The 22,383-nt window shown below is 48.2% G+C and overlaps 1 protein-coding gene across 1 annotated transcript in view; it reads right to left on the reverse strand.

Moving 5' to 3' along the window:
• Positions 1-238: 238 nt before the first annotated feature.
• Positions 239-22,383, reverse strand: part of PANX1 (pannexin 1) — a 50,598-nt gene continuing 28,453 nt past the window's right edge. Inside the window, exons 2-5 of the mRNA XM_047070654.1 lie at positions 22,105-22,244; positions 7,159-7,382; positions 5,421-6,079; positions 239-4,871 (exon numbers count right to left, since the gene is read on the reverse strand). Coding sequence (XP_046926610.1) covers positions 4,792-4,871; positions 5,421-6,079; positions 7,159-7,382; positions 22,105-22,244 — 1,103 coding nt within the window. The 3' untranslated portion in view covers positions 239-4,791. The remainder of the gene's footprint in view (positions 4,872-5,420; positions 6,080-7,158; positions 7,383-22,104; positions 22,245-22,383) is intronic.

Below are 22,383 nucleotides of genomic sequence, written 5' to 3' on the forward strand. Positions count from 1 at the left end.
CCCCTTAGTGGGCAGGACCTGGGACTCGATTCTAGGCAACAGAGCGCGTGTTATTTCTGTTGTGGAAATTGCAGGATCCGTGGGCCCTTAATCGAGGACTTTCTTCTTTGGTTGCTGCCAGCCGGCTTGTGGAGAGTACCTAGTGAATCTCATGTGTCCAGCAGAGAGGAATATGGGCCTCCCCACGCATTTCAGGGCCCATCTTCCTTGAAGAGAAGGCAAGAAGCAGGAAGACACATTTTTCACTGCTGAGAGAAGTTTTATTTAGGTGGGCATAACAGTGCAGAACCAAAACAGTGCTTCACCCTTCCCGACACAGCAGCCTTGATTTAGGGAGGGATCCACCTTTCATCCCTCCCTAAAGGGAGGCCGGCTGGATCAGAACACAGAACTTGGACAGGCAGCTTACGTGGAAATACAAAAATGTAACAGTGATAGCCACCAAACTGGAGAGTTTCAAGGTTCTTGTGCTTTTTTTAAGGACCGTTTTCTAACCATGATACGCTGTCATCCTTTGATCCTTGTGGAACAGAAAGTGATCGTTCTTACCAAATGATACAGCAAAAAGAGCATGCGTGTCTCTCTTTAAAAGTTCTGGAGATGTTTGGTCGTTGAAAAGAATGTGAATTACACCTAGAGCACCGCTTTACAGAACCCCATTAGGCTGTAATTACGGTGCTTTTAAAAAACTCCGACTTGTAAACAGGAATTGATGGCTTCATCCTTTGTAGGGAACACTGGTGACACTGTCGAATTCTACAAGGACTTTCCTCCTCTGGTGGGCAGGGGAGAGCACTCAAGGCATTAGAAACTCTTGTCACTTTCAAGAACTTGAAGAACAATCACGGATCAAACACATGCTTTCAGTGACACAGTATTTTTACGGCTAAAGAGAGAACGCTGAAACAATACATTTCATTTCCAGCAGGTCGAACAAAGCAATCACGAATTAACATCTATTATGTTCCACAAATGACACAATATCATCTTTGCCAATCTGTTTTAAAGGTTTCACATCACTTATGAAAAACAGGACCAAAAGGCCAACGATCGCCCAGAAGGAGCCACTTCATCTCCACGCCCTCAGAAGAACCCCCAATTACTGGCAATTGCGCATTTCAATCAACGTTCCTTTTCAAGAGGTCGTTCTGGGAAATAACGGAGATCAGGGGCTTTAAAACATCAATTTCAAAAAAAATTTTTTTCATCACTGCAAGGCAACACTGAACTTGTACTGAACTTGGAAAGTGGTCACAACTTCACAGTAAAAAGCCAAGGACTGTCATTACTTACATGTAGAGACCTAGTCATTTACAGAAATATTCCTCTCTCCACCGTGAGGCTGAGTCTCCCCTCTCGTCTCCTGCCGAGGACGGTTTGCCTTTTAAATCAACACAGTTAGTTGCCAACAAACTAGGACTTCTCCTAACAGTGTGTTCATGTGTTCACCAAATATTTACACAATGTCCGTTACACTCCAGCCAGTCGCTGTGTTAGGAGCCTGCGGTACAGCACTAGATAACAACTCCCATCACTGTAGATATTCTGTCAACTGGGACTGACAATAAGCAAAATAAACCAACGCGAGCACAGTTTAAAACGCATGCGGCAATCCACCCCCAGGAGCAGAACTCCCTGTCACAGGACGGAGGCCGGCAGCGCCCCCAGCCCACCTCCGCTCAGTGTTGGATAGGAGAGGATGCTCAGTGAACAGGGAGCTTCTACGAGCGAAACACAGACGTGCAGCAAGCCCTGCCGCACAGCTGGAAGTTCTCGCATTTTCACAGCACAGCTACAAAGGAGGACAAAGCATTTGACAAGGGCTGTGCTCCCCCTCACCCGCACTCTAGAGAAGCCGGACAGGGGTCGCTCTGGGCCACTGCCAGCCACACGCACTCTCTTAGCTGACTTTTTCAGCCTGACTCTACAAAATGAAATCCATTCCTCAAAAGGTAGAGCACGCTCAAGAGTGCGCAGACACGATTTCACGAAGTAAACACGCAGCAGCTTTCCACGTGGGCAAAGGGGCCTCCGTTCTGTGCCGTGCGCCTTGGTCTCCAGCCACAAGAGCACAGCTTCGTGGACGACGATGGCCCCTGAAGGTGTATTTAGTGTTGTGTGCATCCCAGAGGAAAGGGTTCATAGCTTTAAAAGTATTGGCAAGGGGTCTGTAACTTCCTGGAGGCTTAAGAATGTCTACATTCCCATCTTAAGATGGGAAGTCTCTGCCTTCCGTGTGGTAAAAGCGAACACGTGGCTGGATACTGCTTTCAGAATGATCCGTTCGAGGCCCAGCTGGTGCTTTACTAGGAAGACGTGAGCCGGAAACAAAGTCAGTGACCCTGGGGTACTCATTTAGGATCGGTCTGTCCCCTTTTAAATGACTCTTACCCTCAGAAAATGGGACCCTCAAAAGTAGTCCTGTAAGCCGGCAACTCACAGGAGATGAATGAGTTAACTTTCTTGATAACACTTTCCCAAGCCAGAATGTATGACTAGGCATCCACATCAGCCCCTTAGCTCCACGACTGTCGTTCACGGGCAACTCCATGTCCGCCACAGGCTTGCCCTCCCCCCCAAGGTCAGGTGCAAAAGGCCAGTGGAGCTCCTACTACTCAAAATCGCTATCGTATCGTTTTGTCCAAGCTTCAGACTGGAGTACTTGTGGCTAAAGAAGCTCTGGGAAAAACTGCGACCAGATTCTTAAAACCACCGGCTACAGAGGCTACGGCAGAGAGGAAAACAATATGGCATCCACCCAGAACACGGAGCGTTTGCTGGAAGTTTTCTGGAAGGGCCTTTATTGTGGCTGCTCTTTTTTTGTACCTGCCTCTGCCTTTGCGGCCTTTGACTAGACTGTGAACTCCTCAAAGCTGTGCCTTATTCATCACAGCCACACAATCAGTGACTAGCAGGACTAGCCTGGGACATCGCAGACCCCACTGGAGCTCAGCAGGTAGGAACAGCAAAAAAGGAACAGAGGTCAAGGACTCCAACCACAATCCTGATGAAAGGATTACGTGTGCCAGGGCTTACGGAGCTGCTGTTTTCCTAAGATAATGGATCCACTTTTACTTCTTCAAAATACAAATAAGGGGCAGCCTGTAGAGAAGATGAAGCTTTTGTGGGGGCGGGGGAAGTATATGATAGAAAAATACCTCTCAGAAATCTTTTCCGAGTATAAAAAGAAACCAGTGAGGAGAACTGTGAACAGTGAACACACACACACAGTGATATAAAAATGAGGGGAAATGGGATATTTAGGTTACTACCATTTCTAAATCACACTGTAATTCAATGGTAATAAATATCACGTAATAAGAATAATTTAAAGCACTGATTGCATCCTTAATACTTATTATTAGCTTTCCATCTCAGAAACCATCACAGAGGCACAGCTAAAATCCACTTCTGTGAATACTCTGGAGAGAGACTAGAATATTCTCAGAATATTGTCAGCTTATATAACTTTTGTTTTTCAAAAAACAGTAATTATATTAAACTATCGCTAAGAGTCAAACGTAAACTTTAGGTTCCTGAGGATTACTTACTTTAGAAATGTGTTAACTTCCTAAGAACAAACACAGGGAGATCCACAGATACAGTTTTAAAGAATTTTGTATAAAATGTAAACATAGTTAGGACCCACTTACATGGTTAGAAAGGGAAAAGTTTTTTTTTTTTTTTTACATATTCTGAATCGGACTTAAATGTTTATGAAATAATGCTTGGGTGTTATATACCCGTTTTTAACATGTAGTCTATAATTCTCCATCAAAACCAGAACGTCCTTCCCAAATGGCCTCAAATTTGATATCATACACTTCTAAATTAAAATGAATTTTTAAAAGATATGCTCCAGTGTAAATAAACTGCTAAGTTGTTCTGGCTCCAAGCACGCCATATGGCAGATGTCATTTATATGTTCTGATCATAATAAGCAAAATGTCCCTCGTTTTAAGCATTCTGTGTTCCGCTCATTTAAGTAACATCCTGTTTCGATTCTTTTGACAGCAGAGGATTACCTGCAGAAAACCCCTTGGAAAACTGAGTTGCTGTGCACGTGCAGATTTCCCCACGGGGCCCTTTAAGCGGCATTCTTTTCCTGTGCAGAAGTCACAATGAAGTATCCTTTGCACGCATCTCGTTCACCAAGTCTCCCGTCAGAGCAGTGCATGGGCCCGCAGCCCTTCCCAGCAGAGTGCGACAAACCACGGTCAGCGATTTCAGTTAGCCAGGGTGACAAGCAGCAGTGTGAAGAGACACCAGCACCGTCCCCAGGTTAGGACACCACCAGGAGCAGGACTGCCTGTGGGTCGGTGGATGTTTCTCTTGTCCAACAGTTATTAACACAGAGGAGACTCAGATTAAAATTGTATCCTGACATGTCTATTATTTTTTCCTAAAACAAATTAAAAATAAGGCCTCCCAAAGTCCTTGCTGGTAGCTCTGAGTCTCACTGCACTATCTCCACAGAAAGGTGTCCCTCTGAGGCACTCAAAGGGCTATGACTCTTTGAGAGCCTTTCCACTTTCCATTCGATGAGGACTTACACATCAACACTTGCTGTGGTTCACGTATCTCCATGGTGCTTCTCGTTGGAAGTCCATGAACGTTACTTCCACACCGCTCTGTTGACCGTAATTTTCATCAGGGACTCGATAAGACACGCTCAGCGTCTCTACCAAGAAGCACTGGCTGCAAACCAGCTGGAAACCCGACCGAGTGCTTCAGCCGTTACAAATCCCACCTCACAGAAGTCACAGATCTCAAGTTCAAAGGAAAAAACCTTCAGCAAGAAGAATCCAGAAGCCTCTGCCGAGCATCCTTCCCTCCATTGCTTACTTTAGTTTCACTGGGTGCATTCAAATCTGTCAAAATGGAAAACAAATATTGATGGCAGAAGTCACACAGCAGGAAGCCACAGCAGGAATTACTTTCCCTTCTAGAAATCTCAGCATTCTTTGCCTTACCGGCTTTTGCTTCTGAGCCAAATTTCAGAGCACAGTGAAGCTAGGTCAGCGCCACAACTAAATCAATGAACTTTCAGTCTCTTTGAAAGGAGGTGGAGAACAACAGGCAAGAGGCTCAGAGGTGCAGGGACAGAAGCAGCAGAACGGGACAAGCATGAGCGAGCATGACAGCAAGCAGGAATGCCTGAGCAAGAGGCAGCGCAGGAGACAGCGTGAGGAGGAAAAGGAGGAGAGAACAGTCTGGAGGAGGCACACCTTCCTGTGGAGGTCTGAGGCAGCACCAGTTCTCTCCCTCCGTCACCCAGTAGGGGAGGGGTCTCACCTAAGACCACACAGGAGAATGGTTTAGGGACGCCGGGCCGGGGTAAAGACGGGACGGTTCGTGGAGGCCGGCCGCCTGGGTGTTCCGTGGGCTTCCTCAGCCTCTGCCCTGAGAGCTAACCCTACCTTTGAGCTCTGCTGTCGGGTCCTCCTCCTCCTGTGCCATCATCTCCACAGTCTCGGGTCCTCTGCCGTCGACAACGTCCATCTTGATCAGGCCAAGGTTCGTGAGGAGAAGCATTGGGTCGACACCCTGGCTGCTGCTTTTGATGTTCTCCAGCACCTTCAGACACTTGTAGGACTTGAGCTCACTTATGTTCTCCTCCAGGAAAAGATTGTAGAGACTCAGGTCGTTGTACCCTTCAGACTTGAAACGCAGGACTTCGAAAGTGGGCAGGATTTCGTACACTTTGAGAATGTCCGTCTTCTGTCGGGACGGAACACAGAGCGTGTAGACAACCACGGGAGCCAACAGGATGTACACCATGAGGTTGATAAAGCTGAGCAGCTGGAAGATGCCGACGGCGATGAGCTTGCACTGAAACCGCTCGGGGATGGTGGTGTCATTTCTCAGGATCCCCGACTTGATGTTGCAGACAAACTCATCTGAGAGGGAGGAGAGGCTGAAGTAATAGCCCAGGTAGATGCACGCTAACAGTATTATGCTGAGGGTCAGCAACCGGCAGCTGACGTACTTGACGATCAAATTGTTACAGTGTTTCTTCGTCTTCAAGTACTGCTCCACAATTGGGTACTTGAAGTGGCTTTCAGATATCTCCCACAAACTAAAGGTGGGGGGGGTGGAGAATAAAAACTTCAACCCTTATGAAGATCAAATGTTAAAGACGTACACACAGAGCAATATCACACCAAAAATCTCAAAACACCTTTCCTCCCTCCCTACTTTACCTATAACTTCGCTGGGGTATCAGGGAATAAAATCCTGTTTAAAAAAAAAAGAAAAGAAACAATAAAATGCTCTCCCCCTTAACGTTTTAAAGGTCTGGTTCATTAAATGAGTTATAATTGTAAATCCTTAAAGTGCCTGGCACTCAGTAAATGCTAAACGTTGACTGTTTGATTCTACTACTTTAAAAAAAACCCAAAAAACAAAAAACCTACAATTTTCTCAAGTGTGCAGAATAAAGAAGACTTTCCAGCCCAACCAGAACATGTGCGCCTCCTACAGGCAAGGGGCAGGAGGCAGCCGGCTCCTAGGGCAAGGGGGGTCAGGCTCCAGACGGACAGACCAGGGTCAGGTCCCAGCTCTCCCACTGGTAGCTATGGGAGAATGTTTTTATCTGGGGAAAAGGGGGGGGGGCAGTAAGTAAATGCAGTTAGTTGTAATGACATTCTGAGGGTTAAATGAGATAATGTACTAGGAGAGCTCAATGTGGTATCGGGAATATTAGCTATAAATATGATCACCATTGTTGATGACAAGAACCAGAGAAGACTGTGCAACAGGCAATGCACTGCCTACTCATTGCCCATTTTTCTCACCCCGGTTCTCCAAGCTCAGCAGCCCCATAATCCTCTGTGCTTCTCCACTGAGGAGCAGGTCAAAGCAAGCAAGTACGTAGCACCTTAACCTGTTACCCTACCTACATCTGCCTTCCAGACCACGAGACGGCGGCATTGCTCGCAAAAAGGGAAAGCCTCCTGACGTGAGGACAGGTGCGGAGGCAGGCAGGTGGGGGTGAGATTCGCGGGGGCGGGCCTTCCAGGCTCCCACAGCCTGTCTGTAGGTGGATGACCGCCCCCCCATCTAGTACAGTGCGAACCGTAAGCCCAGAGGGGCAGGAGAAGGGCTGAGACATCACACCCCAAAGCCTGACGAGAAACGAGCCGGGGGCTGAGTTACCTTTGTCCTGTGTTCTCATTAACACCTGGAACGGGGCCGGGACCGTCTCTCATGTCCTGATCACACATGCTCTTTGCGGCTTTAATGGAGCGGTTGTATACTTTGTCAAGTTCTTCCATGATAAACTTCAAATCTGAGCAAAGATGAGGAGCTGCTGCAAAACGCCAGAACAGGGAGGGCAGGTACAGGAGGATGGCGACCAGGAGCAGGATGTAGGGGAAAAACTGGAAAACAAGAGAGCAAATCATGGGTTCAACAGGTGCCCCACTTAAGTAAACAAAGTGTACCAGTGCTGCTCTCACTTTTCTCACTTTGAGACAATGTGCACGCGCATGTCAACTTCGGAAATAGGGCTCATTACCTCGTAACCATTTTTGGCTGAATTCACCTGCGCAGCTACTTAACAGCGGTAACTACCTTTTTTTCCCCCTCCAAAAGACTTCAATTTGAAATAACTGGCAACTACACAGTGACGCGTGGTGCCTCCGCCCTAATCACGGAAGGGAACAAAAAAATAAAATTACTCCCACGGCCTTTAGAGTAATCCCTCAGTAAAATCCCAATTAGGGAACGGATAAATGTCACAGTGGTCTCTGGTGGTTTTTGGGTTGTTTTTCATTGCCATGGTGTTAGGAGGTCACTAATCTTAGAGCTCTTTTCTTTCTCCTCTCTCTAGAATTTGGGAGAATGACCCAGGAATGCAGACCTTATCCAATACGAATTAGAAAAATTGTGGCTTCAGCGATCCAATAGTCACCCCTATTAAACAGCTGGAATAAGCCGTTAAAATTCACAGAATGCAGAATAGGCCTTCCATGCTGGACACTCCTGAGGACCACCCAACACCCTCATTTTACAGTGGAGTAATCTCAAGCCCAGACAAGCCAACCGTGACGGGCAACAGACATGCGGAGAGCATCTGGATGTGGATGTACGTGCAAAACAAACACAGAGGGGTTCAGGAGTCAGAGAAAGCAAAGAGCACCCAGTCACCAGGTCCATCCAGCCTTAGGAAAGGCTTAGCCCTGAGAGAAGATAAAGGAACACCATGTACCGCAGTTAGCACGGACCTGAGATTTAGTCCAGCTTAAGCGTTCTTGGGTACTGAGGTCACTGAGCCTCTCACTCTCAGAATGAAATGGTTGTGTGATACAGGTATTATGAAGACTAAATTAGATAGATTATGAAAAGTGTTTAGCGTGGTGCCTGGCATGTAAAATGCACGACAGCACACCAGCTAAAACCAACAGCAGGGCCACCTGGTGGGCACGTGATCTTTAGTCCTCGCATGGACCCTGATAAGGCCTTTATCGATGGCTTTACTCTCAAAGGGGAAGAGGAAGCCCAGAACAGCTCCTAGCCACAGAGGACAAAGTGAACCCACCGGCCATGCCTTTCCCATTGGAATACGCTGCAAATTATTTCTCTGGAAAATTTCTCCCGATCTTTGGCTTGGTCTCCAATTGCCTCAGAGTTGTGACAGTGATGGCCTTGAGATGACACAGAAGTCCCACCCCACAGATCTCTAGGGGCAGGCAGCTGGCACAACACCGTGACTCTCACTGTAAAATCAGATGTACGGAGCGTTCTCAAGGAACGCTCATCTGGTTTTCCCGCTGTTACCACTTTACATTTCCGTGGTATACTTGTCAACACTAAGAAACCATCATTGACCAAATTTCAGACTTTCACTTGGATTTCTCCAGTGTTCCCATTATTGTCTTCTTTCTGTTCAGAGATCCAGTTCGGGGTCTATCAGTGACATTGAGGCGTCGTGCCTCCCTCGTCTCCTTGATTCTGTGACAATTTCTCAGGTCGTTCCTGGTTTTTCATGTTTTCCATGCTTTTCATTTAAAACTAACACATAGGGGCGCCTGGGTGGCGCAGTCAGTTAAGCGTCCGACTTCAGCCAGGTCACGTTCTCACGGTCCGTGAGTTCGAGCCCCACGTCGGGCTCTGGGCTGATGGCTCAGAGCCTGGAGCCTGTTTCCGATTCTGTGTCTCCCTCTCTCTCTGCCCCTCCCCCGTTCATGCTCTGTCTCTCTCTGTCCCAAAAATAAATAAACGTTGAAAAAACAAATTAAAAAAATAATAAAATAAAATAAAACTAACACATAAAGTAGCACCTAGAAGTTCACAGAAGAAATGGGTGATACGGATATAGTTATCAGAATATTAAACAAATTTGTGTGTGCTTATTAACACATTAAGTAGGACCTAACCTGTGCTATACCACCAACTGTGAAGTGGTGAAGAGATCTGTGACAGAATCACAGAGTCCACAAATACCATGATGGATCATTGCTTCCATGGTACATGTTTTCTGAGGTTAAGTTTTGGTCAAGAGATGCATAAAAAATAAAGCTGTGACGTGTCTTCCTACCCTCGTTCCCGGATTCCCTGCCACCACTTGGAGCCCACGCTCGGAATTCCCGCCCCACAGGAAAGACGGCAATGGCACAAGGCCTCTGAAACTCTGCAAAGCCCCTTCACCAGTACAGGCACTTCAGTCCGTACTGGGCATGGGATGGGGTTTCTCAAAATGATTCACCCATGTGCAAAGGGCCGCTACACAATGACAACCGTGACAGGCTGCGATTCCATGAATTTCGGCTACATAATTCGTAGCTGGCTGCGGTGAGAAGCTCTGTTCCTTCAATCCTTGTGTACTCCAAAGGGGGGTAAAAATGGGATAAAAATGTAACCGTGTGATATAGAGTCAGTGCTGCTCCCAAGACCAAGAGAACCTGGCATTTTCTTTGGAAACTACAGAGGGAACACGATCTCTAATTTGGGACTGCGGAGTAGTTTTAGAAGTCACTTTTGTTTCTAGGCAATTTGAATTAATAGAATTTTACCACAAACTGTTCTTCTGAGTTAAAAAGTGCCTATTTACAATCTGTGGCAATTTTCCCAACACGCCTAGGTGGTACAAGAATTAGTACCAATGAACAGATCAACATAGCTCATTGTAATTGGAAAAAATGAATGTTTAAGGGTATTTACATATAGGGTGTTTGCTTTCTCTTCCAATATCCCTGTACCTTGATCACCTCTGTAAGGAATGTAGTTGAATGGCCCACTCCTTGGTTTTCTCCACAGTGAAACCTCTTTTTCGTTTTCATCAAAAAGGAAAATGTGACTCTGTAACAAGGTGGTATTAAAATCGATTCAACAGAAACAGGAATCCAAAACAGCATTAAATTACAGTCTTTAAAATCCTTTTGTCCACATAAGGAACATGGAAAAACTGCCAAGCTTTACGAGTGCATCTGCTGGGTGGGAATGGCTTTGTCCATAAGCTTTGTCTGCTCCCAGTGAGGTCCGAGACACCGAGCATCTCTCAAGGCCACGGGGGTCCGTTAATGTGGTTCATGTTAACACCGAGCCCTTCCAGTGACAGTGAAGCTTCTCGAAACCACCAAAAGGAAGCACAATGCCCAGTCCGTGTGCCTTAAAACTTTGCGTTGTTTCTGGAAGGGGTTGTAGTTAGAACAACAGAAGCTCCAGATGGAAGGAAGTGTGGAGAGGCTCTGGTACAGCCTCCTTCCACATTCGAGTCACCCCGACCTCCTCTAAGGCGAAGAAGCATCCAGTTAGGACTGACCATCTCCTCCCCTGAAATGTATGTGATCGCTTCTTACGGGATTAAATGCAGATGGGTAATTTCTTTCAAAAGCATCTGGGCTGGGGGCACCCGGCTGGCTCAGTCAGTGGAGCACGTGACTCTTGATCTCGGGTATGAGTTCGAGCCCCACATTGGGTGTAGAGATTACTTAAAGAAATAAAATCTTTAAAAACAAAAGGCAAACCACCTCCCGCTCCAGAAAACCACATCTGGGCTGGAAGCTTGGCCCCTACAGACAAAATGCACAGAGTCTGCTCCAGGACCACACAGGCCAGATGGGAATACAAGCTAACGATGGAACAAAACATAAAAGTGAAGGCCACTAAATACACAGGTACTAAGTAGCAAGCAACTTGAAATGTCCTTGGGGAGCTCAGGGAAGACTTCATAAGAGAGGTGACATCTGAGCTACGTCTTCAAGTACTGTGAGGCAATAACAACAACAACAAAAACCCCCAAAATAATTCCATAAGTATCTTAAGACCCAGCTCAGATTTCACCTTCTTGTGGCCCTTCAGACACACTCCTTCCTCTGCATGGAATTCTCTTTTTCTGCCAAGTGAATTCCTACCCGTCGAGGGCACCAAAGCAAATGAGTGAGCCCACGGTGAGGACACAGTAAGAGCTGAGGCTGGAAGAATGGGTTGAATGGGGTCCCTCCCTGCCAAACTCATGTCCACTTGGAACTCAGAATGTGACCTTGTTTGGAAATAGAGACTTTGCGGATCTAATTAGTTAAAATGAGGCTGTACTATATCAGAGTGGGACCTAATCCAGTAACCGATGTCCCTCTAAGAAGACCATTTTAAGACACAGAGACACACAGGGGAGACTGGAGTGATGCATCTACAAGCCAAGGAACGCCACAGATGGCTGGCCACCACCAGCCACTAGAAGAGAGGCACACAACTCTCCCTCTGAGCCCCCAAGAAGGACACCACCGTGCTGACACCTTCACTTCCAACTCCTGGTCTCCAGAAATATGAGAGAATGAAGTTCCGTTGTTCCAAGCTACTGAGTTTGTGGTAATTTGTTACAGTGGTCCTAGGAGACTCATATGCAGGCTAAGCAGGAACTAAATTACGAGGCCCTCACCTTCCCACATCATACACAATGGGAAGCCACTGGTGGGGGGCATGAGGAAAATTTATTTTGGAAAGATTGCTTCAGCCGTGGAGAAGGGAACACACTGGAGGGGAGAGAGACAAGGCAGTTGGTTGCTGCGACGGAGAGGCGGGAAGTGATATGCACTGAACTGAGGCAGCAGCCGTGGGGAGAGGGGAAGACATTTAAGAGCTATCAAAAGCAAGAGACGGACATTTCAGTGCCTACCTGAAAGTGAGGGATGCAAGAGGGAAGAACAGAGGCTAATTCTACATTTCTAGCTTATGCAAGGGTGTGGGTGATAGTACCATTAGTTGCAATAAAGAAGCAAGAAGGAACAGATTCCAAGCAGAGGGGAGTGAGGTGGGAGGCAGACCCAAGAAGATGAGAAATTATGAACATAAGCTACTCATACCCCAGAACTCTAATCCTAGTGGAGAGTAAGTAACTGGAAATAAAAGAAAAAACTCCAGCCAACCTTACAACTGAGGATTTTGTAGGATATGGATGGTTGAAGCCAAGAGTGACCGAGATCATCCAAGGAGAATGTGTAGAAGGAGACAAGAGAATAAGAGAGGGACATGGGATCCTAACATTAGGGTCGGGCAAAAAGAGAACCCTGGAAGACATGGGAAGGAATGGTCAGAAAGTAGGAAGCAGGTAAACCAAGAACAAATTGCACTGGGGAAGTGATGTAAAAAGAGACACAAAAGATGTCTGCTCTTGTTTGCATGTTTTTCAGATAATAGCCCACTTTTTTTTTCAGTTTATTATTTTGAGAAAGAGAGAATGTGAGAGAGAGAGAGCGCGCGCGCGCGCGCGCAAGGGGAGGGGCAGAGAGAGAGGAAGAGAGACAATCCTGTGCTGTTAGCACAGAGCCCAGCGCAGGGCTAGATCCCATGAACCATGTGATCATGACTGAAGCTGAAATCAAGAGTCAGAGGCTTAACCGACTGAGCCACCCAGGCGCCCCAGAGAGAAACCCACGCTAAAGATAATCCCAAATGTAGGAAGTCACGAGTGAAGGTCTACCCAGAAGGCCAATGCAATGCGTTCCATGAGCAGCTTACAGAGGACAGAGAAGGAGGTGGTACGCCATTCTATTCTGCGCTCTTGGGAAGACACCCAAGGCAGTGGGCTTCATGATTCATGACATTCTAGGAAGGGCCTAACACAGGAGAGACCTAGGGAAGACAGGATGGTGAGCAAAGCACTTAGGCGTGGAAGTAGAAAGAGACTCCTGACAACAGAATTAATACCAAGTCACAAGGAAGCAAGGAAAAACCTTCCTAAAGATCTGTATGAACATGGAATGAACTGTCCTGTGAGGCAGGGAGTTCCCTTTCAATGAATCATCTGGGAGGGCTTTAGAATTTTAGATTAGGGGCGGACAAAGGGCCAGACAGTAAATGTTTGTGAGCTATATGACCTCTGTTGCATACGTGAAACCAGACATAGGTAATGTGTAAAGGAATGGGCGTGGCTGTGTTCCAATAAAACTATTTGCAGAAACAGGTGATCGATGGGCTGGATTTGGCTGGAGCGTTTAGGCCATTGTTTGTCAATCCCTTGCTCCTGATCCTTGCTTCTCAAAGAATGGCCCACAGACCAGCAACGTCAGTGTCACCTGAGAATTTGTTAGAAAGGAAAAATGCAGGCCCTGTCAGATCTACTGAACCTGAGTCAACATTTCAACAAGTTCTGCAGGTGATTTTCATACACACAGAATCTGGGAAACACTGGTCTAGATGAGGGGTACCCACATGGGAGCCCAAGTTGGGCCAGCAGTATCTGAATCTCCTGGGAAGCTGATGAAAACCATATTCCTGGCCCTCAGGATCCTAAATTTTCACACACCCCCTACCCCCCCACCCCAGATAATGCTAAGGCTTGGAAACCTCTGGTCTGGGAGCCTCAGAGGACCCTTCTAAACTAAGTTTCTGTGAATCCACTTAAAGGAAATAAAGATTTGTCCATTCTATTAATTTTATTTTCCTGTTCTGTTGCTTTTTTTTTTTCAGTCAAAACCCTGCTTTCCTGTTTCTGAAAAAATCTTGCCTAACGGTTTGCCTACATTGTGAACTTGAACAAAGAGAAAAGAGCACTGAAAGAAAGAGAGAAAGAAAAAAAAAGAAAGCAAGAAAGCAGAAAGAAAGAAAAAGAAAAGGCCGGTTATCAAACAGTCCTGGAGGTCCTACAGCACCACCTGCTGGTCCCCCCTGAAAGCACACTCATTTCCACAAATCTATTTCCTCAGAGGTACTGGAGGCTACCGGAAAGAAATGGAGTAGGAGAGAGTAGGGGGAGGAAGAGGAAAGGAGACATGGAATAAACAGCTGGGGAGAAAGAAAGTACAGCATTAATTATACCAGGACCACACACTACACTGATGTACACTTAAAGATTACACTGACTCATTTCTTTGGGGGGAATTTGGGTCTCCTGGTTTGAAGTTTGGCATCAGAACTGAATGGAGAAGTGTTCACATAAACCTGGTGCCTCTAAGCCTCTCGCCCTGGACTCAGAATGCTCCTGGAGAATGAACTCAGGTTCTGAACAGCACATAGAAACCGCCTCACTCTCCTCCTCCCTTCCACACATGTGATTTGAGCACCCATTATGGGCTATGCTGTCCCAGAGTGCACTGATGAGGGACACGGGCATGGTCTCTACGTGCATGGAACCTGCAGTCTTAGAAATAAAGGATCAGGGGCACCTGAGTGGATCAGTCAAGTGACTGACTCTTGATTTTGGCTCGGGTCCTGATCGCACAGTTCATGGGTTCAAGTTCCACATCAGGCTCTGTGCTCACAGCGCGGAACCCACTTTGCATCCTCTGTCTCCCTCTCTCTACCCACCTCCCCCTGTTCTGTAATAAATAAATGTTAAAAATAATTTTAAATAAAAAGAAATGAAGAATCAATTAAGTAGACTTCAGGCAAGTAATTGCCGCGTCCCATGGTGACTGCAGGAAAAGCACAGACTGCTTGGGAGTGCACAGTATTGACCAGGGTGTGTGTGGTGCAGCTGATGTTTTGTTGGTTAACACCCATTTTTAGGATCTGACTGCTTTTAGGCAGGGTGTGCGGTCTACTGTCCACACAGTGGCCTCATGGTCTTATTCCTGGAGACTTCGCATTGACCCGCCTGGCCCTGAAAGCAAGAAGCCTCCATCTAGAGATCCAGAGGAAACTTCCAGGTGGAAGCTGAGAGCAGAATCATACAACAGGAGGTGGCCAGATTAGAGGGGAGGAGGGGTCAACGGAAGATGTGTGTGAAACAGCTAGGAAAGGTGAGAGCTACAGGAAGTCAGGGTCCCGGGGGCCCAGGGATGGTGGGGATGGGCCCAGAAGTGAGGCTGGGATGGTTCACAGGGCCCAGTGGCAGAGAGAAGCTTGGAAGCCAGAGTAGTTTGTCTTTTGAAAGAAATATAGACATTTTGTAGGGACTCTGGGGGGGTTTTGTTTGGGGGAAATGACAGAGTCAGAAAGGCAGGACCTCAGAGGGCAGGAGGTAGGGGCAGGGAGTGGGGTCCCCTCTTTAGTTCCAGGTAATGAGTGAGGCGGCCACGGGATGAGGCGGACATATGGAGAGGGGGTCAGAGTCCTTGGAGATCAGACAGTGGATGGGATATTGGATGCACCTTCGGGGAGGACAGAGTTCTCCTGGGACGGGAATGTCTATGAGCCACTACCGCAGTCGTGAACGAATGGGGGTGACAGAGGATGACAGCAATGGGGGGGGTGGGGAATGACGTAGCCAGGTGTCAAGAATAGCTCAGGAGGGATTTTACATGAAGGAAGCGCAGCAGGGGTAAGGAATAAAGACATGGGGAGAAGACACACACCTTCGTGCCCACCTGGAACCAAAGACCTCCCTGGTTCCACCAGCGGGTGGGCCCCCTGCTGGACAGCCCTTCTGCCAGAAACTCCCTTTCTGGTCGAGCCAAAGTTCAGCCACTGGTAGCCACCCCCAGGTTAGAGTGCACACTCTGAAGCCACACAAATTAAACCTTCACCTTCTCACATGTGAGAAACACCTGAAGTCTGAAGGCGGTCCTGTGCTTTGCCACCACCTGGCCATGGGGCCTTGCACACGGCATCGACTGCTCTGGCCCTTCAGGAGATGGGGAGCCTGGCTCACAGGGTCCCTGCCGGCTTAGCAATCAGGAGTCGGCTAAATGTGGAGAAGCCAAGAGAAAGCCACCAGGAAAGATGTTCTAAACTTGAGAAAGAATCTGGCAACTCCACATCTGGGTATATACTCACAGGAGCTGCAAGCAGGGACTCGGACAGGTGTCTGTACCCCCATGTTCAGGGCGGCATTCATCGCAATTGCCACAAGGTGCAAGAAAGGTAAGCACCCACGGCTGGATGCGTGGACACACACAGCACGGTGCATACACACACACACACACACACACACACACACACACACACACACACACGATGGAATATTATGCAGCCTTAAAAAGGCAGGGAGTTCTGATCATGCTACCATATGAGTGAACTTTGGAGACATGCTGACTGAAACCATCCAGATGTAAAAGCGCACAGACTGTGTGACCGTGGCTATCTGAGGTGCCTGGAAGAGGAGATAAGACTCAGAAGGTAGAATGGTGGTTGCCAGGAGCTGGCGGAAGGGAAAAGCAGGGAGTCGGTGTCGAAGGGGCACAGGGTTCCGGTTTGGGAAGCTGAGAAAGTTCAGATGGATCTTGGCAATGGTTGCACAACATGGCGAACGTACTCCGTGCTGCCCAACTGCACACCTAACAGGGGTTAGGAAGGTACATTTTCCGTGGTGTGCATTTGACCACAATTAAAAGAAAAAAGCCGAAGACGAAATCAATGTGAAAATAAAGCAGCTGCGATCACAGAATCTGGCTTGGCTAACAAAGCCCCATGGACATTCAAATCTGACATAGCTTTTATTTCCCCTCCAATGAGGCCGGAGTCCCGATTTCTCTAACCACCTGCACCAGCTCCCTATGGCTGCCCTAACCGCGTCCCACAGGCTGGATGGTTTAGACAACAACGTTGTCTCTCAGAGTCTGGGTAGCCAGACATCTGAAATCAAGGTATTGGCAGGTCTTGCTCCCGCCAGAGCCTCTGGGGGACGACCCGTGCCCGTCTCTTGCAGAAAGTGGAATCAGGGTTCTTGGCTCACGGCACCATAGCTCTGCTCTAGGCCTCTGTGTCACACGCCATCTTGTCCCCGGTGTCTCGTATCTCTCCCCTTTGTGTGTGTCTGCGTCCAAATGTCCCCCAATCAGGAAGACACCAGCCATACTGGACGAGGGGCTCACCTTACAGGGCCTCACCTCGACTGATTCCACCTGCAACAAGCCTATTTCCACCAAAGGGCCCATTCGAGGGGACAGGCGTTAGGACATCAACAGACCTTTTAGGGGATACAATTCAGGTCACACCCCCACCCAAATGAAGACTTCATCTCCATCCCCCGGCAGCACCTGACACGGTACTATGTTGACACAGGCCTTCCTCACAGGACCTCCTGGCTTTCCTTCGTGCGGCGCACAGCCTTCACATTTTCCCCACCAGCCGCGGCTCGGACGCCTCGGCCAACTCCTCCTCCTCCCCCTCAGACACTGCCCTGTCTGCACGCACACCCTGGGAAACCCCAGCGTTGACTACCACCTCCCTCTGACACACAGTCGCGGGCGCCTCCACACCCCTCTCGCCTTGGACCTTGGGACACCACGGCCCACGGCCCACCTAACATCATGCCGCTCACCGAGCAGCTCTGACTGCATGTGCGCAGAACCGTTTGGCTTTCCTCCAAAACCTTCTCCCTCCCCAGACTTCTTCAAAGGGGTGAATGAACTCACCTTCTTCACCCACTGCCTAAATCCTTGGGCGTGCCGTGTCCACGACTCTGACCTTTCCCTTGTCCTCTGTGTCCCACTGGCACATCTTCCAAGATGCCCAGAATCTTTGTACTTCCCACCACCCCCACTGCTATCCCCTGAGCCCGCGGGACAGCAAAACGCTCCCACGAGCCCAATGCGGCCACAGATGCATCTGCATCTCCGCAGTGACTGCCAGACCTGCCTTGATGAGAAAATGGAACCGTGTGGCCCTTCACAGAAAAGCTCGCTGACCCCTGGTCTAAACACGGATGTCACCTGTGACTGTCCTTCACTGTGGTCCTCCAGCCAACAACAAAACACCTGTGTTGCTTTTAGATTGTTCTTTCCCTTTCTCATGCCAACAGCTCCCCTTCTTTTCTGTCTCCTGATCAAAAGCCTCAGTCTGTGCCTGCCAGGCGGCTCCCTCCCTGCCTCCTTCCCTCCTTTCCCTCCCGCACTCCATCTCTGAGGATTGTCTCCTGGAAGCACCATATTCCCCGATCAAGGAACTGCAGTGGCTCTCACTGTTTCCAGCACTTAGCCTACACACACCTGTTAAGTTTTCAAAGGTCCCGTATAACCTGGGCTTACCCTGTAGAGTCAGTCGAGGCCCCGCTGCCCCCCAACAGGACAAGCCGGCGCCCTCCCCTCTGCCAGAAGGTGCCACAGGCCCTCCCCAGCCAGTGCACCGTTGGTGCAGCCAGCCCACTTTCTTACTGCCGTTGGTATCTGAATGTGTGCCAAACTCTCTCATATTACACAATCTCCCAGAGGCTCCCAAACCTTCCCTCCAGCTACCACCCAGCTTATTGCTCTCTCCTTTTCCCAGAGAGAGAGATTTTCTGGGGGAAAAAAATCTGAAGGAACTATCTACCACCATCATCCTCACCTCCTCACCTCACCGTTCACCCACTGCTTCACTAAAATCACCTCTGCCGGGGGCACTAATGATTTCACCCACGCCAGTAAGCCTGTTTCACTCCTACTGCACCGTCCCCTCTGCAAGGGCACTGAACAGAGTTCACTGCTCTGTCCAAGAACACTCTCCCCCAGCCTTCCGTGATAACCACACTCTTCTCTTCCCGTCTCGCTTCTGGAATACTCCTTCTCAGCGTCTTCCTTACATATCTGTCTTCCCCACCAAACAGGGAGCTTCCTGAGGAAGGGGCCGCGTCATGTGTGGCTCTCTGATGCCACACATACATTCTAGTATACGGTAGGCAGGACGTCAGTGAATGTCAGCTAAAATCAATTGTCATTTACTGTTTTCAGTTCAAGAATTTTCACTCTCTGGCTAAAAGGAACAAATCAGGAGACTAGAGATGCTGGCGAGGATGTGGAGAAATGGGAACCCTCTTGCACTGTTGGTGGGAATGCAAACTGGTGCAGCCGCTCTGGAAAACAGTGTGGAGGTTCCTCAAAAAGTTAAAAATAGATCTACCCTATGACTCAGCAATAGCACTGTTAGGAATTTACCCAAGGGATACAGGAGTGCTGACGCATAGGGGCACTTGTACCCAATGTTTATAGCAGCACTTTCAACAATAGCCAAATTATGGAAAGAGCCTAAATGTCCATCAACTGATGAATGGATAAAGAAGTTGTGGTTTATATATACAATGGAATACTACTTGGCAATGAGAAAGAACGAAATATGGCCTTTTGTAGCAAAGTGGATGGAACTGGAGAGTGTGATGCTAAGTGAAATAAGTCATACAGAGAGAAGCAGATACCGTATGTTTTCACTCTTATGTGGATCCTGAGAAACTTAACAGAAGTCCATGGGGAAGGGGAAGAAAAAAAAAAACAGGTTAGAGAGGGAGGGAGCCAAAGCATAAGAGACTCTTAAAACTGAGAACAAACTGAGGGTTGATGGGGGATGGGAGGGAGGGGGGGTGATGGGTATTGAGGGGGGCACCTTTTGGGATGAGCACTGGGTGTTGTATGGAAACGAATTTGACAATAAATTTCATATTAAAAAAAAAAGAATTTCCACTCTCTTGAAATTCTCCATATCATCAGTGTTAATACTAATACTATAGTATTAGTGATTATTCAAATGGGGTATCTGCTCTTATGTGGATCCTGAGAAACTTAACAGAAGACCATGGAGGAGGGGAAGGAAAGAAAAAAGTTAGGGAGGGAGCCAAACCATAAGAGACTCTTAAAAACTGAGAATAAACTGAGGGTTGATGGGGTGCGTAGGGGGGAGGGTGGGTGATGGACATTGAGGAGGGCACCTGTTGGGATGAGCACTGGGTGTTGTATGGAAACCAATTTGACAATAAATTTCATAATAAAAAAATTACAAATAAATAAATACGGTATCTGATCAATTTATCAACTGGATATCCTGTGGGTCTGTTTCTAGTTCTGATTTTTCTCTTGGTTTTCCTGTGTATCAGCTGCTGAAACTACACGTGAAAAACCAGACAAGAGTTTGAGGCTCTGGATGAAGTTACCTACTTCTGGAAAAGATTTATTTTTGCTGCTGGCTGGTGGGCAGACTCGAGATGCTGACAGTCCCCGTATCTCCTCATTCAGTCAGTACTGAAAGTGATTCAAACCAGGACGCTGGTCCCCATGAGGGCTGGTCTAATTTAGGATCACCCCTTACTCCCTAGCAATGGGCTCTTGAGCCTGGGGTGTGTTGACCAAGCTCCTTTCAACTTGGCTGTGTCAACTCTTAATTTTTGCCCCAAGCCCTATGGATCTGGAAAAATCTCTCAGCCAAACTTCCATCCAAACAAGCTAGCCTACTACCACCAGAAAGCTCCTTAGTGTCTCACTAACACTGGACACCGGGGGCTTGGCTGCCCACACCACTCTACAGGGCTTCTCCTCCTACACGGCAGGGGCAGTGGATGGCCAGGCACCTGACTGTGGTCAGCAACTAGTCCTGAGTCCTCAGCTTATCTCTCTAGGTGTCCTTCACCTTATACTGCATCAAAACCCTTGTTTCTTCCTACTTTCAAAGTTTCACGTCTCTAACATCCCTAACATATGCTGGACACGCCAGATGATACATTCTTCTTCTACGGCTCTGTCAGTGCCCAGCCTGGCACACCCTCCCTTCCCCTAAGAGCATCACAACACAGAGACCCATGTTAAAACAGCATGGATTCTGACGTGCAGACAAGGCTGTTCAGCTTCTGGAACTGTGTCCATTCCTATCGAATATCTTTATTATTTGCTGGCCTGGCTACTAAGACCTACAGTGTTGACAAGGACCCAGCTAGCGCTAAGGCTAAAAGTCAAAGAGAAAAGCCCAACCCCAAAGAAAAAGCAGCCATTGTAGGCATCACTCTGCCTGGTGGCACACAATAAATTAACACGAGGGCCTGAGTCATAGCAAAGGACTTAAATTGTTCTTTTTTTACAAAGGATGCGGCGTGTTCAGCAATAGGTCAAGGCCAGAGTCAAACTTTTCAGCCTTTGGCTTTTCAGAAACTAAAGCAGCACTCTTTCCTCAGTGGAGGAGAACACCAGAAGAAACACAAACATTCTTTTTGTTTTCATGATGGATGGCAGAACCAGTGGTTGAAAATGATGACGGGCTGATACACAGTCCTACTTTCACACGCATGGAGAAGACCTACTTGAGCCGTGTCGTGACACAAAGAACGTTCTGCACAAACCCGCTGACTCCGGCGCCGGTTCCTCACCGCCCATACCCCATGTTACCCCCCAACTCCATCACTCCCTGACCAGGGAGCTCCTGACGGGGCCTCTTCTCTGTAGGACACTGGAGTCTCCTATGTAGTATGTCTCCCCTTCCTTGCGGAATGTGGACCCGTCAAAACGCCAAGGAATCGATCCCAGCAGCTCTGTCACAGCCAACACCCCCAGAAGGAGTCATCACTAGGCTTCCTGATGCTCCAGCAACGCACTGGCGAGAAGAAACCAAATGGTATGTTGGACGCCACTTTCCCCAAGGGACCCTGGTAGCAGTGGAAAAGGTGCGGGCCAAGGCTAGGTTTGAGTCCAGGCTCTGCCCCTATCCAACATCGCTCACCCAGGCAATTCAAAAGGCACCGAGAGCCTACTCTGCATCAGACGCCACTGGGCAGTAAGGGTAGAAACATGACACAATAGGTGCCCGCCGTTATGGCGCGAAAATCCAAAAAGTGCCTCAGTTTCTGCATCTGCTAGTGAAGGTGCCGAACCAAGTAATCTCTGAGGTTTCTGAGTTCTTCTGACCAAATTTAAAGTGCCAGGCTTGTATGATCCGAGTGACAGGGCTGCTGGCTGGCCATGCGCATCTGTGTGACTGCGTGGCACAGCCTCTCCGGGCCTCGGTTCCCCCGTCTACAAGGCTATCGGGTGAGAAAACATCCCCAGTTACCTTATGCAGCCACAGTGGAAGGTGTCCGGAATCGCCCTGCAAGGAGTCCTTCTGCTGAACGGCAGCCCAACAGTAAGAATCCACGAAGGCAGCCTGACGCCAGGAGAAGGAACTTGGGGAGAAACAGCTTATCTGGGTACCTGAGAAGCAAAAAGAGACAGCGCTAAATAAATGGGTGAGCAGTATCTGGAGCCAGCCTCAGGTCTCTCAGTGGTAGCAGTCACAGAGCAATGCGCCACAAGGTCAGAACCAAAACCAGATTCATATTAAAGCTGAGTA

The sequence above is a fragment of the Lynx rufus genome, unplaced genomic scaffold (assembly GCF_022079265.1).
Source record: "Lynx rufus isolate CCGP_SWC_20201006 ecotype Redwood Valley unplaced genomic scaffold, mLynRuf1.p SCAF_9, whole genome shotgun sequence".
Taxonomy (NCBI): Eukaryota; Metazoa; Chordata; class Mammalia; order Carnivora; family Felidae; genus Lynx; species Lynx rufus.